This window comes from Choristoneura fumiferana, chromosome 23 (genome assembly GCF_025370935.1).
Source record: "Choristoneura fumiferana chromosome 23, NRCan_CFum_1, whole genome shotgun sequence".
Taxonomy (NCBI): Eukaryota; Metazoa; Arthropoda; class Insecta; order Lepidoptera; family Tortricidae; genus Choristoneura; species Choristoneura fumiferana.
In genome coordinates, this window is record NC_133494.1 from 11,200,554 (window position 1) to 11,222,168 (window position 21,615).

General features: G+C 35.0%; 1 protein-coding gene across 5 annotated transcripts in view; it reads right to left on the reverse strand.

Moving 5' to 3' along the window:
• Positions 1-21,615, reverse strand: part of LOC141441291 (transcription factor hamlet-like) — a 165,330-nt gene that overhangs the window by 80,811 nt on the left and 62,904 nt on the right. For 3 of the 5 annotated variants that reach the window (XM_074105968.1, XM_074105969.1, XM_074105967.1), the window contains exon 2: positions 3,562-3,609. In XM_074105968.1, the coding sequence (XP_073962069.1) occupies positions 3,562-3,609 (48 nt within the window). Of the gene's footprint in view, positions 1-2,019; positions 2,134-3,561; positions 3,610-21,615 lie in introns of those variants that run through there. The other 2 variants (XM_074105973.1, XM_074105972.1) reach the window with 1 other exon arrangement.

A 21,615-nucleotide genomic window follows, 5' to 3' on the forward strand; every position in this document is an offset into this window, starting at 1 on the left:
AAAGATAAAGCTATCTTGTTGGTTTCTCTGAATAATAGTAAAATTATATAATTGTTCTTATATCGCTAGTAATAAATTAAATATCGTTTTCAGATCAAAATGAGTATCATTTTGAAGACCGGTTTTGTGAGTATCACTCAATATAAAATTTCAACCACAAACCGTTTCATAAGGAAAATTGTTGCTGGACATGTCCGAGATGTAGAGGAGTTAAGAACAAAACAGGGACAGTGTTCAATAATTCAAGCTCGCATCGCACAAACATCTGTTACAAAAATTAGGTAGTTAAAGTCTATACAAATTGCTTTGTTAATGACAGATTCATATGAGTGTGACAGATGACAGAGCCTAGATTATTTCTTCTTTTGGCCACTATGAGCGCTGCGATAGATTTCATTACCCCCACCTAGTACTTCGCACCCTCCCAATAGTCTCATACTTTTCAATATAAAGAATATATTTGAGCATGACACGGTCCTATTACGGTCAAGGTATGATACGATGTAGTGAGTAGAGAACTTAGTCCAATTACCTAATGAATTTCGGTCGATATGTAGTAACTGTTCCTGCAAGTACCTCATTAAGAAGTAAAAGTTAACAACGACCAAAAGCGACAGAGGTCTGTACGGATTCTTAAATGAAAATACTCTGCAAACATTTTAACTCTAGTTTTGTTCAGGGTCATGGTCACTTGTTTTGAAAAACGAATTAAACATTCAAGACTAGAGAAAAAACATTCCTATTCCTTATACAAATATCGCACCCGGGACCTTAAGCTTATCCGTCAGATTCTTTAACCACCAGGCTCTCCGGTAGTTGGCTTAAGTTTACGTTTATAATATTATAAGCAGGTATAACGATACTTTATGTTCATTTTTTCCTGTGAATAATTTTCGTTATTTATCTAGTTTTGTTATCGCTTAAAATCGCAATCTAGTGAGTGGTTAAAAGGATGGCAACACGAATTGGTTTGCTTCCTTATTATAACCTTGTTGTTATCTATGAATCTTACTATACAATACAATACAATACCTACTCTTTATTGTACACCAGAAATAGTAAGCGATACAGAAAACAGATACACAGAGAAAAATCTTCAAGTGAACAAATAAAACGAAACCGGATATATTCACTTTAATATAGATAATGACGTCACCTCAAACGTTATTACGAGTACAATAAGAACCTCGTATCATTAAGGCTAGGCTAGTTATCTTTTGAAATTTTGAATCATAGTGAACAAGTGTTATGTAGGAATTCTAAGTAATATTATATAAAAGCGAAAGTAACTTTGTTTGTCTATATATCTGTCTACATGCCTGTTGGTCTGTTATCTTTTATCGCTTTTATCGCTGCACCGATTTAGATGCAATTTGATATAGAGATAGTTTGAGGCCCGGAGAAGGTCATAGGATGGTTTTATCTTGGAAAATTGCATAGTTTTTGTGAGATAACAATAAACTAATTCTTGTCAGACAGAATCGCGGGAAATAGCTAGGAAGTAATTAAATAGCCTTGACTTTGGGCATGAGACAGAAGACTAACAAAGTATATATAGTTTTAAGAGTAAAATTTTAAAATAACTTTATACAATACTCTAAATACAATGGTCCTTATAACAAAAGGGTTTAGGGATAAAATACGAGCTTTCAAGGGTTTAATTCAAAAGTAATTTCGTTTATTGTTTTTAACTTTTGCGATTTTCACTCATAGATATTATTATACCAGGGATTTAACGCAACAAACATTGATAAAAATACCTCGACATTTCGACTGGCAATAGCCGTTGTCACGTTCTTGCAGTATCAAATTAAGTATATAAGTGAAGTGATTTCATATTACAGAACCAAATATTGTTCCACTATTTTATCACTGTTCATCAAACAATCACGTTAGCCTTGAAGGGGGCGTGTATGCTGATGACACGATACGCAATCATTGTCGGCATTTAAAATAAGTATAAAAACAAATGACCTGGACATGGCACACTAATAAATATAATAAAATTCAAAAACTTACCTCGAACTTTAGTGTGTAGGTGTCATTTGTCTCGAAACCGTGTGAAATTTTCGGAGACACTATACAAATCATACCAATCTGTACCCTTCACGGCAAGTCACTACAGTAATCATCGACGAACAAATTACATCTTCCATCATATCTCTCTGATAAATAGGAGATAAGACAATTGCAGTATTTTTGATAATTTTATGAACTGTGTGGTATTCTATCGATACGACAATATCGCGTCGTAGACATAATAATAGAGCGTTATGCGATACGGAATCAGGGGCGAGAGATTAACAATATCGTGGCTCAGGTGATTATAGGTTTTATTTTAAGGCAGATAACAGACGATTTAGCAGAGCCATTGAGTGCTCTTTATTATTTAGAGCATAAGTGAGAATTCTATATTCGGTAGATTTCGTGATTAAGGAACTGATAGATGTTGCGATAATTAGAACAGAGCAGGTAGGTTACTAACTTTTCTTGCTTACGTATTTGTAGCCTTAATCACCGACATTTGAAAATTAAAAAAAATTCATGGTTTACGGTTAAATTTTTTATTATAAATATTTTTTCACGCTTTTTAGTGTAAATAATCTTAGATACAATAGATTAATATCAACTGCTCGTCACCTTCTGCGAAAGTTTGCTTTTTCCGATGCAGAGCCGTTCATTGTTGAGGAGTCCTGGTGCTTCACCACCCGTTTTACCATATGCATTACGAGGAGCATAAATTGCAACTGTGTCAAACTAATTAAACTTCATCCCGTGAAATACTTGTTATTCAGTAGTAACTCCAATGGTCAACTATGGTCTTTATCATCATTTCCACTTCACCAAATGATGATTTTCAAGAGAAAATGCACGAGTTACTCCTAAATATATCGAAATTACCATAGGCGTTCCTACAATAGTTCCTTTGGATCCAATCATCAGATCCTGATTTGGTGCTTATGGGACCTAATTGAAAGCATTCCTAGACGAAGTAAAAAAAAAATTCAAATCAGTTTATAAATGACAGAGTTCTGAGGTAACAAACATAAAAAAATATAACCGAATTGATTCTTCTTCTTTTTTTGAAGTCGGTTAAAAAAGTGAAATCATTTTCTACCCATGGTTTCCTACTTCAAGACAACATTATAAAAATTAATACGTAAAAAATAGAAAATAGTCAACAGTATTATAGATGGATACCTAAAAGCTCGTAAAAGAAAGATTTATTTAATATACAACTACTTATATAAATGCAAGTATAAAATACATGTACCAATCTATATAATAATTAGGTATTATGGTCGTAATCTATAAGACTCAAAATTAATAGTTTCACATACTGATACAATCTATTCAAAGCTTTAAGAACTTATTGGATAGATAGTGAAAAAGATTGGCGCGAAAAAAGTCTTGCTCTATAAAGGGTTCAGTGGGTCTCAAATTAACGATCGTGACTGTATGTACTCGAGTCTATAGTCATACGTTTCTAGCTAAGAATAAGTACCACTTTTTTCAGGGCTCAAACTAACTCGAGCTCGCAATTTTTAGAAAGATGCTTACCAGTTTTCTCATCATTGTTTGCTGAAGGCTCGCCGTCATCTTCAGCACCTGAAAATAACGATGCGCAAGTTATTTTCATACCTTCAAATAACAGAATAAGCTTTTGTAACAAAAAAAAACCAAGCCTTTCTGCTAACTGTATTTTCTGTTGATTGTACTTGCATCGTCATTCAAATTAGATATACATATAGGATAGGCAAGCGATGGGTAGGACGTCCATCAACAATTACGGACTCCTGATACGACATTACATGAACCTTCTCTTTGGCTTGATCAATAAACGCACGTAACAATACGCGTAACATACGAGTACATGTAGGTACAATCAACCTCTCATCTCACTATAGAAGAACCTTATATAGGTTTGTCTATAGCATGCTTATGCTTATTGGATGGCGTAAAATTTCTCAATGACAAGGTTCTGTGGTAGCCTAGGAATCAAATTGGTTGACTGTATCTTACCTATATTAACCAAATTGCTAATGAATGTCCCTCTTCCAATTCATAAGTAAAACTTATCTTCGTATGAATCGAATTGATTAGTTAGATTAGTTTTACTTATGAATTGGAAGAGGGACATTCATTAGCTTTCCTTGATGTGAGGGTAATGGCGAGAGCGGATGGTTCTTTGGCACATACCGTCTACAGGAAGCCGACGCACACAGATAGATATTTGAACGCGTCGTCTCACCACCATCCCAGACATCTCCAATCCGTTGCGAGTTCATTGCTAATAGGGACATTCTAGATTTAATGCATGGTGATTTCCTACGCTGCAATTCTGTTCCGAAGACGAGTCTTTCGAGCTCACATTATTTTTGATTGTTTTTGGAGTCTTTTTGTATTTTTTATTTCAACTCCAAATTTGTTACTTTTACGGGTATCCCGTGAAACCATATCGAAAATACAACATATAATTTGGTGCTTATGGGACCTAATTGAAAGCATACCTAGACGAACCCAAAAAAAATTTTCAAATCGGTTCATAAATGACGGAGTTCTGAGGTAACACACATAAAAAAAAATACAACCGAATTGACAACCTCCTCCTTTTTTGAAGTCGGTTAAAAAACTAAATTAACTCAACATAATTTTCTCTCAGTATTTCTCTTTCTAACATATAATATAAACGATACGTACGAAAGAAAAGGAATGCTTATTTGAAAAAATTGTACTCTGCTCAAACTAATCTTAAGCGCTGTATCATTCGTGAGATAAGATAGTGTTGTACACACTGATGTATTAAACAGTTTAATACATCAGTGGTTGTACATATGTAACGGACCGGAATATGCACGTTATCTAGCGAACGGCGTTACTTTAACGTCACACACTTATATTGCTTTTTCAATCTGCAAACTAAAGCTGTTTTTCCAAGAAATCAATGTTTGCATAATATTTTAATACTTATCTTTCTTTAACGTCACTCGTTTTTTTTATTAAGTTCGAGATTTTAACGTAAGGATCACCACAAGAATGATACTCAAATGTTAGATGAAGGATTTGTGATCTTTGAAGTGTTAAACAAATTAATAAATTTGACACTGTTTGACGTGTGAATGGCATGGTAACTCTACCTTCTGAGGTCAGCTCTACGAGTAGTTAAGTCACAACATACTTGACTGCGTTCCATCTGACACAATAATTATGAAAACAACTTGCATATCTGCCTTGCTCTCAAGGCCTTGTAAAGACAAAGAAATGGACAAAATAAAGGCGGGCCACATCGCTCAAAGTACAGATAACCGTTGGGGGAGAAAAGTCCTCCAGAGGCGATCACGAACTAGAAAACGAAGCGTTGGCAATGGGAGGCTTGCTAGATGAACTGACGATATCCTGAGAGTTGCGGGCAACCACTCGATGCAAGATGTAGTTCAATGTGGCTTTGTTCAACAGTGGACCTTTGTTCATGACATGTGGACGTTAATACTCCAATTGTCACTATGCAATTTCATAAGACAGTGATTCCAAATGCAGTGCACATTATGCTACTACAACTACAGATTCTTAGTTGAACATAAGAAATAAAACCCTCTGAAGGGTGTTGGTAATTACATGTGAGGTATAGGGTGATCATGGGGTGATGCATAACGTAATTTACGCCATTAGCTGGTAATATACAGAGGGGCAACAGTACTTGTCGGTGCCAGCGCATCGCCTGGCATTCAGTCTAGTCTGCCAGGCTGATTGGACCTACATACAGACCTAAGCAACGTTGAACGTTAAATTATGCATCTTATAATTACTCTTTTGCGTTTTGTTTGCTGTGCTAATGTTGTAAATTTTTTGTGAGATTGAAAAATAAACATGATATTGAAATAGAACTTATTGTGTTCGGTTACGATCATTTTTATTTCTCACGTCGTATAAATGCAAACAGACATTCTGCAAAATGTATAAAAGGATCTGCACACTACGCAAAGCATTCACGTTCTTATTTCAACGATTTGAGTCTATTGGTAATCGTCGAAGATCTTGGTAGTATCTTAGTGGTCTTAATCCTTTAATACTGTTACTTTTTGGAATTGGTTTTATTTTAATGAAGAGTTTATAATAACTAAAACACCGGAACCTTACTAGATAATCAATGAAATCACGGCGAACTTTTTGCAAGATCTCAAGGTAATAATATTTCTGTGGATTGATTAGATAAAAATTGAGTAGCCAGAAAGCCATTGCAATATTTTCAGTTCGATTTATACTACCGAATGTAACTTGTGTGTGTGTTTTGGTTTGAAGCATGCGAAGTGTACAGGCGAAGGCATAAATATTCTATACAGCCATAGCGTCAAATATATGTATACATCAACCTTATAGTGGCATATAGGTGTATAGATATTTTTGACGTTTTGGTAATGTATATATATTTATGCCCTAGAATGTTTTTCGCTCTACGAGAACATACTGCAAGGGATGTCCTATAGTATCTAGATTTCATACAAGTACAAATAATTTTATTTTGCTTTCGCTTGAAATATGATTAGTTTCGTTTTAAGACATCCTTCAATGCTGTCGGGTTAACTCCAACCTGTGGAACAAAATAATTGCGATTTTCGCAGTAATAGGTTTCACAAGGGTACCTACTAAAAATGATTACTTATTTGGCATAATTTGATCATTTCAGACTAATTGACGCGTAGGTGTAAATATTACGATAGCTTCGATTAATTCGATTCACTTCGCTTCGATGAACTTCGAGCTTAGTGTTGGTCGAGTCAAATAAAAATTTAGAGATTGCATGCGGGCGTAACTTTCTTTTTAATGTTACATTTTTGACCTATAATGCTTCAAAATTACAACAATTTCATATGGAAAATATTTGCTTTTTTTAGTCATAAGTATTTCTATTCTTTTCTGTCACAATCTCGCCAGAATATTTTTACACCATAACATTACTATTTCGTTCAGTTAATTATGTGGCTGTATTGTCTCACACACTAGGATCCTTTCACAAATCACAATCGTTTTCACCACTTCCTCCCATCACACGGTATAAGACGAGAGTAGAAAGAGATGATGACTTCGAAACAATACGGCCTCTAGTAAGGAAGTTCGCATTTGTACATCTTTAAAATAGATACATATATAGGTAATCAATTATAACATCTTTTATCTTGATCGTTGCTAGCCTAGAACTTCACCTTGGATTATATATATAGATAAGCAAATATATATTTATCGCGTCATCGTTGAACACTAAAGGTATGCGCGCACGAGCAACTTTTGTCTCCGCGACTATTTTGTCTCTCACATCAAGTCTATGGGTTAGTATGAAAGCGTACGCTACACGTACTAACGCTAGCGTACGTAACGCATGTCGCGGAGACAAAAGTTGCTCGTGCGCGTATACCCTAACAAGTTTTAATCGTTTTGCAAATAGAAGAATAGCTTCAAACCTGATAAATTCTAAAACCTTATCTTTATTATATAGAATAGAAATAACTTTCTGCCAAGATTCTTACGGCGTGTCCGCAATGATGATCTTTTTGAAATAGCTGATAGTATCAAAAAACACCCTTTGCGGCCTGCTTACAGAATAAATGTTTTGATTATATTGATCCAGACAGAACATAGACAGAAGTAGATAAATATGATCAAATATATCGATTTAAGTTATAACATCACCATGACGTCAACAATAAGGTATAGTAGGTAGGTACCTAAAACAATTAATAAGAGTGGAAATTAAACGAGAGCGTTAGCGGAATTCTTCGTAACTGCCACAGTTTTGACGGTTTGAAGTAAATTTTGATTGCGTTTTCATCTGTATTCTATTCTGTATCGTCGTACCCTAATGTAATTTCGCAAATAAGGTTCCTTGTGTCTGAATAAGCTACACTATTGTTACCTCCCTATGATGGGGTAGCACGCAAAGTCTATCAAAACATCTTGAGCAACGGTACAACGCCCGAACACCTTTCCACGTACTTAGTTTCAATAATACAGGAGGCACGCGACAGGACACTGGTACAAAAGCAATGCACTACAAACCATCATTACGAAGAAAAAGAAGTCAGGCCAGCTGCCTCCGACTTCCTCTTCTTACAAACGTGTAATAAAAGATGTGTGCATTGTAGAGCCGTTTATTTTAGGGCTCATTCATTATGGCACTCAATTTGGCGCGTGTTCTTATCTTTCTATGTGTTTATAGACGCGTGCGTGTGCGTCGGGTGACCCGAGGGCTCCATGATAGGCGGAAGTTAATTTGAAATGGAATAACGCGGTACACTTCAATTTTATTCTATAATTTACGAATGTTTCTGTGCGTATTGTATTTGAACGAAAAACTTGATAATATCTACGGATTTTCTTTCACTCAATATTATTATCAACGTAGTCTATCGGTTTTCTTTTATAAGATCTGCGTAACTTTTTGTGATAATAGTACTTTTCTAAAGGCTGACCTATAAGTAATATCATGGTATTTCATTGTTCAGTAGTTTTTTTATACGATAGGGGGAAAACGAGCTGGAGGGTCACCTAATGGAAAGCAATCACCACGGCCCATGGACATCCATAACAGAGTTCGGTCGATATTTGATCCTGATGAGATTAGTTACTACCCGACTGCAAGGAGAGGTATTGTTTCGTACTAAGTTTAGTCCGATGGTGGGTAAACTAAGCGGTTTCAATAGACGCCATCCAATCGAAAAAAAACAACTAGTTCATATCATGCACTTTTTTTTCACCATCAAAATTAATTTTACCCCACAAAGCATTTGAATCTGAATATTCATATCCATCCCTCAAAAGAGGTCAATATTAAAACCAGTTTCAAGATGGCAGCCATCTGCCGGGGGCGGCGTCTTCCGCTGCATTGTACGCTGCGCACGCGCCGCTGCAGCTTCGCTTTTGATTTTAAGGTCGTTCAGCTTGTCAGGGTCAGGGAACTTGGGTAATTTTGAGGTTTGATAAAAATTAAATAGGTAACAAATAATTCGGAAAAAAGCTAGACAAAAGCGTTCTTCATTTCAAAATTCCTATCTAATAGTTATCAGTCCGTGCTAAACCGTTTGTAATCTGCTTTTTATTGTTATCAGAAAAGCTGCATGCGCAGAAAGAAAGCGCAAAGTTACATTATGTAGGTATTTCCTGGTAATTAGCCATTACAAATCTTTCAATTACTTTTCCTGTTGCAAACGCAACTGTTTTTAATTTATTATTTGTTTCAAATTTGTAGGTACATAAAATTACTTACGCTGCAAAGTAAAATCAAAACGCACGACATAGGGCATGCCGTTAAACTTTAGACCAATCACAGTTTGTACTCAGATGTAATTATCGAAAGCGACACATTTTTTGGCACTTTCCTCTGTAAACCAGTTACCTCCGAACTATACCTTTATCGAAGTTTTTCTCAAACATAGCCAGAAAACCCTCTACTTCAGCAGCCTGGGTTTCGGCAGCTACCTTTCCCAACCGAATGTAATAGATTCCATAGAATATCCTTATACGCAGAAAAAAGCTGCCTTTATAATGCATGACATGTAGTAAACGCATAACAAAGTAATCGGAATTAAATTTTGCATTAACATTCTTGCTGCAAGCTAATGTTGCGAATTAAGAAAACAATAACCAAACCGTGATGTGACAAATGTTTTTATAAGTAATCAGCGACATATTTCCAACTAATAAACCAACCCTTCGGATGCCGACGGGTGTCCCTTGTTGGCACAGAAGCTAAGCCCCTGTAACGGTGTTTGTCCGACAAATTTATGTCAGTCATTACGGCACTGTCAATAATCTACTTATCTACTAGAACCACGCCTCGTTATGAGCGATATAACATCTGTAAGCTAGTACCGGGACTGTAAAAGTGACAGATGCATATTTGGATTTTGTTTTTGCCTGGGATTTCAATCTTCGATTTATAGCATCCTAATTAAAATACTATTAACTATTACTTACAAAATCTCAAATTAAACAGGTGTGTAATAATTAAGAGCTTAATATATAAATTAATGTGTCTACTCCAATAATTATGCGTGATAGACTTTTATTTTCTTTAAAAGAAGTTTTTAAAGAATGTATATAAGTTATATATATTAAGAACACTTTTATCAGACCACATTTTTAATTTTCATTAAATTTTTATGGAATAATTGAGAAAAACTAACAAAAATGAATCGTTGCCAACTCAGCAGGTATAAACGCTCTTAAGATTGTATAGGTACCCATTGATTTGGCTTTTGAAAGTAAGAAATGTTTTTCAGATCACGCCGCATTAAAGTCAAGATGACATCGTAGCGACTTAAGTGTTCACATTTTGAATACCTAATTGTCTTGAAGTTTCAACCAATCCAAAACGTGAAACAAGTTAAACGGCATTTACAGTTACACTTATCCCCATCGGGCCTCAGCCAATAATAAAAGTCAATCACTTCGATTCCTAGACATGAACTAACACAGCTACTGTTACTTATCAAACCACTTGTATTCTATTACACAATACATAGACCCACAGTGGATGAGTGTATGGTATTGGCTCGGCATTGTCCATTGTGTGCGGCGCTGCCCCATTGTTCCTTGTGTACACTATGCGGTGGGCATCGGTCTTACGTGGGGGTTATGGCTGACAGCTAAATTAGTCCTTTTTTTGTATGCTTGATTTTGACGTCTAAAATTTGACTACATCATAATGACAACGGCTAAATACACCTACTTAATTAGAAAGAAGTCACTGTGTTTTGTTTCAAAGGAAGATACTGATATTGGTCTATTTTGTCCCAAATTCTAAGACATATACAGGCACATTTAATAAAAATGTATTTTATTCATTCATTCATTATACACGAAGTAATTAAGTATGCTTATTTTAGTGATTCCAATCTTATCAATCGAACACATATTGAATAATTAGTAGGTACTTTTTATCATCAGTGTTTGGCATCTTTTATGAATATCGTACCTAAAATTGCTAAAAGTGGCTCCGAGGCGGTAACATTTCGTGTGCTCTTCCTACCCCATTTGGGAAAACAGGCGTGATTTGTGTGCGTGATTGCGTGTGTGTGTGTGTGCTATAATAAGTTTTTGTGAAAAATTTCATTTTTCATACAAGCTTTTTTTCTGACTGTACTTTTTGTTGACTCTACTAGCATTGTCATCCAAGTTACATTTCCGTACCAAATTTCAAGTCGATGCCATTAACCGTTGAGGAGTTTCGTTCTGATGAGACGAACCTGGCCGGTCTACCAGGATTTCACTACCAGATTATTGTATTGTCACCAGATTTACATAAGTATGCCAAATTTCAAGTCAATCGGATCACTGGAAGAGGGGTAAATTCAGCTTCCGAGATTTGACAAAAACAAACAAAAAAAAATAAACAGGGCAAGTTAAAGAAAAGCTTGTAAAAACACTGCATATATAATATTAACACAAAGCATACTACGACAGAAGCTGTAAATGTCTAGGAAACCAACCGAAATAAAAACATTTCACTAAGCACATTGAAATGACAAATCCGACCCAGACATGATTTAGAGTTGATCAAATAAGTAAACACCCCGAATGTAATATTACAGATATAAATTGTCATCATGTAATTGTGGTGGAGAAAAACCAACTAACAAATTCTGGTGGCGAAAATTGAAACTAATCTCGTGCCGTAGATATTTCTAGGTTAATGGTGCCAGTGGCGCCATTTTTGATGTAAGAAATATGTTGGTACTGGCATAATAACTGTGTTCTGTTGTCAGAAAAGTAAAGCCAGCGGCTGTTACGGTTCGGCGGCGTGGTTCCGTGGAGCAAAATCCGCGTTTCGTCGCCAAATTACATGATTTATTGTCATCGTAGATCGAGCGGTAATTTTGAACCAAGGCTGTACACACGGAGTGATTTTTTTAATTGTTTTAATTCCTAAAAGTAATATTCCTTGAATAAAATATTTATTCCTAAAATAATACCCTGTAGAAAATGTGCTACATTACATTTTAAGAACTAAAATAACTCATTGCATAGTACTTTTTCATTCTACCAAAAGGATTTCATTTAAAAAGTTTTCACTAACTAGAAACAGATTATTCAGCCCTCCTAAGCCAAAAGGCGCTATCTCAAAAAAAACGCTTTTTCTGTCATTTACACCACGTGATGCAGAATATTTTAAGCTACACAACAGTATTAATAACTCAAGTGATTTTTTTTTTGGAGATAGCGCCTTTTGGCTTAGGAAGGCAGTATTAATCTGTTTCTAGTTAGTGTAAAATTTAGGCTAATTACATGTTTTTTTTTTCATTTATTTATTAATTAAATCGAAACATAAACTTGTTTAAGATTGGAGTTGATTGGGTTCGGTCAAGTATTTGGTATAATTGTAATTAATAAAAAAAAACAGGCAGTGTGACCCGCGCCACTAAAGGGGAAACAGAGGCAATATGGAGCGAAAATATTATAATAAACTGTAAAGCTATATTGCGAATGTGACATCCACGTGACGCCCGCGCCCATGTAAGGGGTGAGAGGGTCTTTATCAACTGAAGAGATTATTTTAAACAATTACCCGGACATTCATCATTTCTCACGATTAATGGCTTATTAAAATTAATCGTGTGATGACCTATTGGATGATAATTTACAATAAAGACAGAATTTTTAATGATAATGAAAATATATTAAAGTATTAATTTATTACGTGTCCTGGTGGTCCATTTGATACGACACCTCTGACACGTAAAGTCACAGAATGTTCAGGTTCACGTTTGAATCACGTCCGGCGATCCGAAAAATCTTTTTCGTTAAAAAATTTTATTTCAATGAGCAAGCGCAGCTACTTAACAAAAATAAATAATAAAATACAAAAAAAAAATACATGTCTAGTTAACTAGAAGAGCTTATTTGTACTAAGATTATAGTGATCTTATCTCACTATAATTATAAATATGAATGAGTAAAAATAAATTATGTATATTGTTCAGAAAGTTAGTCAATCGAGCTACTTACTTGAATGTTTGGCATTCAATAACTGGTTTTAAAAAAATATACCTATACATATATTCTTCTCAACAGAGCTTTTTCCGAACCGGTGGTAGATTTTTTTTGACATTCATAAGTGCTTGTTATAGCCTAAATTGAATAAAGATATTTTGACTTTGACTTGACTTTGACTTTTGGTCAGCGGTCAAATCAGAAATAATTTCCGTTAACACCGAAACATTTCCGTACTAAGTATAATTTAACATGTAATTTGACCAATATGACACATTAACAACAAACAATATTTTAATTAACTTAGTTACACAAGAAAATTTGCTAACTGCCTAAATCAAACACGCCCTTTTCTTCGCCTCCCCAAAGCACAGATCGTGTCACTTTTTCCTCTATTAAGAAAACTGCATTTCCTGCACGCGATTGCACTGACATCAAACACGAATTAACTTTCAACCCCCCTCCGCTATCAATCCGGACACGATCCTTTAAGTGGTCCGGTGGACCCCGGCGGCAGTGGGTAGGTTAAAGTTAGGGTAAGAACATTAAGTTTTTAAATAAAGTGTATAGCGCATTAATTAAAATAAAATGTAAGTGTCTTAGTGAATATAGCTTTATCTTTAATCTTTCAGCCATTTCGTACATTAGCCATAATTTTCTACAAAATACAATTCAATAGGTACAATACAATACAATGACTCTTTATTGTACACCACAAATAGTAAGCGATACAGAAAACAGGCTCACAGAAAGAAAATTACAAGGTAAACAATACCTAGGCCAAATTAAGTTTTTTATTTTTTATTTTATTCGTCTGGATGGCAAACGAGCAAGTGGGTCTCCTGATGGTAAGAGATCACCACCGCCCATAAACATCTGCAACACCAGGGGTATTGCAGATGCGTTGCCAACCTAGAGGCCTAAGATGGGATACCTCAAATGCCAGTAATTCACCGGCTGTCTTACTCACCACGCCGAAACACAACAGTGCAAGCACTGCTGCTTCACGGCAGGATTAGCGAGCAAGATGGTAGTAGCAATCCGGGCGGACCTTGCACAAGGTCCTACCACGTGCAGTTTCCAATTTAAGTACCCTGAAGTGAAGGGTATGCCTATCACAAAAAACAATCAAGTTATACATATATATATGAGCCATAATATCGTAAAATTAGTTCCAATTCCAAGAAACGCTAGACTTATAGGTTAATGAAACAGGATTCGTCAAACCAAAGTCGGGCAGAGAGGGGGCTCTTTTTTCCGTATAATAAATTACTCTATGACCAAAATCAAAAACTGTAATTTAATTATTAGTAACTTAAATATGCGCGTGATCCCTTCTTATTATTACTAACATAGGTGTAAGATTTTGTAACTAACAACATGGACTATGTAATTGTCTGAATAAAGAGTTTAATTATTATTATTATTAACAACATATTTATTTTTGGAAATAAACGGCTAGGGAGCTATTTTATTTGTCTTTTCTTTTAGTACCAGCAGCGTTTTTGGAAAGACCATTTATTGAATCATTGCGTCCATCAAATCCAAGTTACAGATAGAGGTCTTCTGGCCTCTACGTGGGAATATATCTAGGTATGAATCTGTCAGGCAAGAATCAAATGCCGTTGCTACAATCTTGATTTATATTCCTTAAAATATCTCTTTAAAAAAATTATACCTCGCTGAGTTTCTTGCTGAATTCATCTCAACAGAGCTTATTCTGAACAGGTGGTATTTATTTTTTTGTAATTCAATAGTGCTTTTATTGCCGCGCTTAAAGTGAATAAAGATATTTTGACTTTGAATAACAACGATACGAATAACCACTGCACTTAATTTTCGGTGATGACGTACAAAATGACATAGAGTTGTCCCCACATTGTCGTGTTCTCACGCGACAGCGACAAGCGACAAGCGACGGGATTAGGCGACACGCGACGCTACAGACATTGTCCATTTGCGGGGGCCAAAGTCATCGCGTTAATGGAACGAAAGATTTGGGAGGTCTTAGTTTCGTGGTAGTGTGAGATGAAATAGGATGGAGGAATACCGGTATGGCGGAAGAAATGGTTGTGCGTTGTTAATGTAATTTAATAGTAGGTAATGGGCTTTAATAAAGTTTTATTTAACTGTATTTGTGGGGTGGTATTTTTGTCCGAAATAAAGTAGTGATTTTGAATAATTCCTGTCTTAAAAAGAAGTGTTTAATTATAAAAAGGTAAATAAAAAAAGGTAAGGTTCCTTTATTATAAGGTAAATTGTTCTCGGTTCAGTTCTTAAAAAATATTATAAAGTTAAATAAAATGTTTCCATTATAAAGAAGCTTTTCGTTATATTATATAATACGTGATTCAAATCTATCTAGTACCCTAATTGGATCTACTTTAAGTGCTAAGATTAACTTAAAATTTGGTATGCATTGCATATGTATTGATTGATTGATAACGTAAACACAGTTTAAAAAGTAGAGTCAGCGACTGGTTCTCACTTTTAATATTATATGGATTCATTTCACCAATTATCCAAAAAAAATGACCTACCTACCCTACTCTACCTAATGACCTACTAGGCTTAACTTACCTTATTTATAAGAACATATCGATTATCTCAGTTTCTTCAGTTTTCTTTTTTATTTAATCGGTTTTCAAAATCATTCTGCTTAAATTCCACTTTCATCATCTTGGCCAACATACGTCCAACTGATGGGTACAAGCCTTCTCTCAGAATGAAAGGCCTTAAGCTGTGGTTCTCACGCGGGCCCAGCGTGATTGGGAACTTCACACATACTGTTGAATTGCTTCGCAAGTGTGAGCTGGTTTCTTCATGACATTTTTCTTCACCGCAAAGCTCGTGGGAAATTTCAAATGTGATTTCTTTCGCAGATAAATTTCACTCTACTCGATAAGAATCAAATTAAAATAAATATATAATTACCTACAAAACGGAACCAAAATCAGTAACAACAGTGCTATCGTCACCAAATTACAAACTCCATACAACTCACACAACTCACTATAATAAAGATGTCATGTTTTTTGTCATCCTCGCGCCCCTCACTAAGCGTAACATAACAAATTTAAAACGATATTGTGTGAATACCGCGAATGTTATGCGTGTGCTACACTCTTGCATCTAGAAAAGAAATTATTAAGCAATTTTTTTTGTACATATTACATTAAATACCCACTTGATCATGATCATACATAAAAATACGCATGAGTACCTAATTTTATCTGTTTAAAAAGAAAAAAAGAGAGCTTAAAAAGTATTTTGTATCGTTCAATTCTTGTTTTAATTGAAAGCTTAATTTCATGTCAGAATGTTTCAGATTCTTAAGCCAATGTAAAGCTAAATTGCTATTTTTTCCAAAATTTCAGTTCATTAATAATTAATTTTCTTCTTTCTTTTTTTCTTCCTCCTAAAGCATTGTCTGAACAAATGATAAAAACTAACACAAACTACTCTGTTCTTAAACACAAAAATCTTAACCTATACATACCTTATAAACTTTAACCTTGGGACCATTTCATGATAGCATAATATCTGTTTCCTTCTCATTTTTATGATTTTTACTAGCTTTTGCCCGCGGCTCCGCCCGCGTGGTATTCGGTTATCGCGCGCTGTTCCCTCGGGAACTGTGCATTTTTTCGGGATAAAAAGTAGCCTATGTCACTCTCGGGCCCATAAACTATCTCTATGGCAAAAATCACGTCGCTCCGTTACGGCGTGAAAGACGGACAAACAAACAAACATACAAACACACTTTCGCATTTATAATATTAAGTATGGATTATATATTCGATATTTTCTACGTAAGCTGTACAGCTTTTAATGTTTCACGGTTATTTATACTAAATATAATTTCATCACGGTCTTCATCCCGTAACAAATATATTTAGGTATAATATCATATCACGAATAAACATGTTGTTTTTTTCTTTAACATTAACCTAATACAAACATTATACTAATTAATTCATCAAATTTTTCTTCACATTCGTAGTATTGCGCGCGCGCCCCCAAGTGCGTCTATCCTAGGGGTCCCGCGGCATATGCCCCGGATCGCCCACTGATATTTCACACAATTGTGCGCTAAATCCCCGCGGAGTATCGTTGAGTGATGGTGTGTGCACAATGCGTTTGTAGAATAGTACGAGTATAGGATGGAAATCTATTCTAACAATGAGGTAAACTTAGTTTGTTTTTTGTTATCGTGATCCACGAGTAAGTGATTTTACTAACCAAAAGTGACACTTAATTTATAAAAAAATCTTAATCAAAATACGCAATTAAATTAAATTGTTTCTAGTGAAAAAAGAATGAGACAGAGGTAAGGTAGGTAATATTAATCCTTTGCCATGCCGGAGATCTGTGAGTTTTCATTTAATTAGATTTATTAATTTTATAAAGTAAATTAAAACTAAACAATTGCTAATTAACTGAAAAAAGAGCAGGTTATAAAAATTATACAATATCCGCTCTTATCCTTTAGAAGCGGTCGATTCCACACACCCATTCAGATACAGAAACTAATAGAAACACGCTGAAGTTTAATCTGTACTAACCTTCACTTTATAGAATTTAATTTAATACTAACATTTTATGGACTCTGTGTACAAATAAAAAGTTTTTTTTTTAAGTACTTAGGTAGCGAAAACAATGTAAGGAACGAATATAAAAATATTAATCGCGCAAGGGTAGCAGCGTACACGCACCGACTAGCGCAGCGGCAGTGGTCTGCACAAATACAGATATGAAATAAATAGCCGCGCCATTATCTGTAATGGCTAATGTCCCTAACGTGGTAATGCTTTACAACTATTTGTCACTTATTTCTGTTGTTTGTAAAAAATGGGGGGCCATTAAACGTCTCGATTAACATAAACGTATGTGGGATGTACGTTTTTTACAAGCTTTTATTTAACTCGCCGTGTTAGTTAGCATACTCGTACGCGAGTCAAATTTGAATCATGTCTGGTCATTGAACTAACTTGAAATTTGTACAAGATTTCAAGAAAACCTATAAGATAATTTAACCCATATTAAGACTACTGATTACTAATACGATACCTACATGTGGAAAAACATTGAAATTCGAAAATAAAATGTTTTCTATGGACAAAAAGTCTTTCTATAACTTACGAGTACCTACCTACCTAACTACCATACAAAACTTGAATTTTTTGAAGTAAATTAATTAAATTTTAAATGTCCGAATAAAAATATATTTTCTTTTGTATGTATTTGTAATTACTTAGTAGCCTCAATGTGGGGCTCATATCATAACTTCCCTATTATATGTTCAGAAACGACTATCAAATGGCCTTTATTAAGAAACCTGGTATCTGCGGGTGCATCTTAATGTTCACATTAAAGTACAGTGCATCTTAATGTTTACATTAAAGTATCGGTAATACTTTTTTTGTACATATTGTAGAAAACTTATGACATGCATGTAGATAATAATATTATTATAATAAAACTTTAGTTTTATATCTGTTTTAGCTTTAGTAGGTACTTCAAACTAGTTAGCAGTAACACTAACTTAAAAATACAGGCTATATCTGAACATATTATAGAAAACTTATGATATGCATGTAGATAAAGTTATGTATGCGGCTATACATAATTAGGCATTAAAACACTCGTGTGATCTTATTATGAAACTCGCCTTCGGCTCGTTTCATAAAACCACACTCGTACTTTAATGCCTCTCATTATGCACCAGCCACATAAATAACTATTAATATCGTCCAGTTACCTTCATACAATAGTGCCAAGTCCCAAGTCGTGAGAGTTGCGGGAAACCGATGGCGAGTTGTTGTACATTGTGGCGTTAGGGGAAGGCCTTTGTTCAGCAGTGGACGTCTTCCGGCTGATGATGATGATGATGATGATGACGATGATGATGATGACTAGTCCCAAGAAATGTCTCGTTGCCGCAGTCGTTGCACTTGGCCTTACTCTTAACACAGAGCTTTAGGGCAAGTACACAAGTTCAATTTTTTGTGGTCGTAAAGTGTTACGAGCTCGCCGAGAGCGTCACGGTCGTCTGTCATAAAGCAGCGGATTTACGAGTTTAACTCATCAGCTGACTCGCGAGCCGCTTTTAGATACCAGTGGGCATTGAAATGGTTAGAAATTGACGAATAGAATACGGTATATATAGATGAAAAACTTATTTCTTCAAAGCTTGTCAATGCGTGTTATTTTAAAGAAAAACTATTTTTAAGCTGCCTTTTTAGGGTTCCGTAGCCATAATGGCAAAAACGGAACCCTTATATTTTCGCCATGTCTATTTCCCGCCTGTCCGGTCCGTTCTTCTGCAGCTTAAGTTAGTTAGAGCTTAATAGTAAGCTTTAATTTTACAGGATATTGTAGTAATATGCTGACAAAGTGATAAAACAAAAACTAGAAAAAAATAGGATACCTCCCATAAAAAAAGTGGGGTTGATGTTTTTTCTCGTGTTGCCGTGTCCGACATGCTCTTGCCCAGTTCATTTTAGTGTTAGATATATTCAATGTGTGTGAATAAATAAAAATGCATTATTAAACGTAATTTCAAATTAATACAATGCAATGACTCTTTATTGTACACCACAAATAATAAGCGATACAGAAAACAGAGTACACAGAGGAAAAAATACAAGGTACCTAAGCAATATTCAAATTAATATTGTTTTCATAACTCTTGCTCATATCACACATAATAACAAAAATAACTGTAAACGAATACAATCAAAAGCTCCGAAATTGATAAATAACATAATTCCCCTATATTGAATATTTCGATGTTTCCATCAAAGCCGCGATGTCACCTCCACTTTCAAAGAGCGGGGACAAAAGAAACCCGCGAAACCCACCGAGTGCCCACACCGCGCGGAGATAAAACAAAAGAGGCGTTTGATCTCACCCTGCAACACTTGCAAGGCGTCCCGCCAAACACGCAATTCGCTTGAGACAAGTCAGCCATTGTCAAAATAATAACATTTACAACGCAGACAAGTTTCAACAGGCTTCTTTAGCAACAGCTCCCCGAAATTTCTCTTTCGATAATCGAAACAATCAAAGTTTATTTGGATCGCGTTGGGTAAGAGTGACGTCATCTGGATCTCGAACCTCGGAAATTATTGTTATTAATTAGAGAGGGCCTTTGGATTAATTAAGTAGGGCGCCAATCACGTCGTCTCGAGTGCTCGACGCGCGGCAGTCTTGAACGTCTTTGTTAACATCTCTACCATAGACTTACGGGCCACAGGACATGTTATCCATTTAAATAAATAGGTAAAGAAAATAATTATAAGGAAAAAAATAACAAAAACATCGAATTGTATAAATAAAACTATGCAAATAATTATTTTTACCCTTTTTACATTTTGGCTCTCCAGCCAAAATACGCCCTACTCGTACTGCCGAGCACAGGCCTCATCTCAGGATTTGTTTCCTCAGAATGTTTTCTTCAACGAAAAGCTTATAGTAACATGAAAAATGCAGTTTCGGGGTGCCCCTTATTTCTCATAACATTAATTGTCCTAATATGAATTCGCATAACAGATTTGGCATAACATAATTGTGCATAACAGCGAACTTGCATATTGTAAAGAAGCATAACACTTATTTAGCATAATAATGAATCCGCATAAATTTATTAAGTGATTGATTGATTGGTTCTCGGATCTAATTGAGTATATAAAACAACATAGACCAACAAAATAATCATTTTACTTTTAGTAATACTTTTTCACTTTCATTAAAATAATCATTTTATGTTTATGCTGTTTAATACGTATGCAAATTAATGCTAAGTTATGCTACTTAAATTTATGGCAACTTACCGTTATGCCAATCCGTATTATGAGTATTCAGTTATGCGAATTAATAATTATGCAAAATAACGTTTGTCAATTAGGACAATCAATTAATTAAGTCTAGTTTGTAATGAAAGAGCAGATTATTAAGTAAGAGATCTATGTTATTCTAACCCGGGTACTACTTTAATATTTGATATGGTAAGATGAACTCCTACTACTACACACGCGTGAGCAAAAATATACGAGAAATTATTGGTTATCCATTGACTTATAAAAAAAGAAAAAAGTTCAATGAACTAACACGCTTTCAGATTCCTTTTGTTGTCATGTATTTAATTACGAATTGGCACAATACTGTTTACATATTTATTGAATCAGGTGTTACTTTGCCAAGGTCCATAATAATGAACTTTAAAAAAAAAATAATAGCTCACTTATTTATTTGTCAAAAGACACAAACAAAATTTACAACAAAACTATGATGACACAATTTATTTCGGGTCTATCCCTGCATCGCTCGTCGCACCCCGACGATTAAGGAGTAGGATAATTTTAATCGTGCGCGAATTGTCGAGCGTAATGTCCCTGCCACGTGGCGCCGTCCTAATTCAGAGTGAACTACATACTCTTAATGGGCATCAAGACTGTGAATGTCTTCAAAGTTCATCAGTTAATTTTGATTAAATTATTTAATACTACGGGTAATTCGTTTGAATACTAATTCTATGAGTTATTTGAATGTTTATTGAATAAATCAAACAATGACTGTATTAAAATATTATAAATGAAAATTTTCTGAGTATGTGTGGGTGTTTGTACT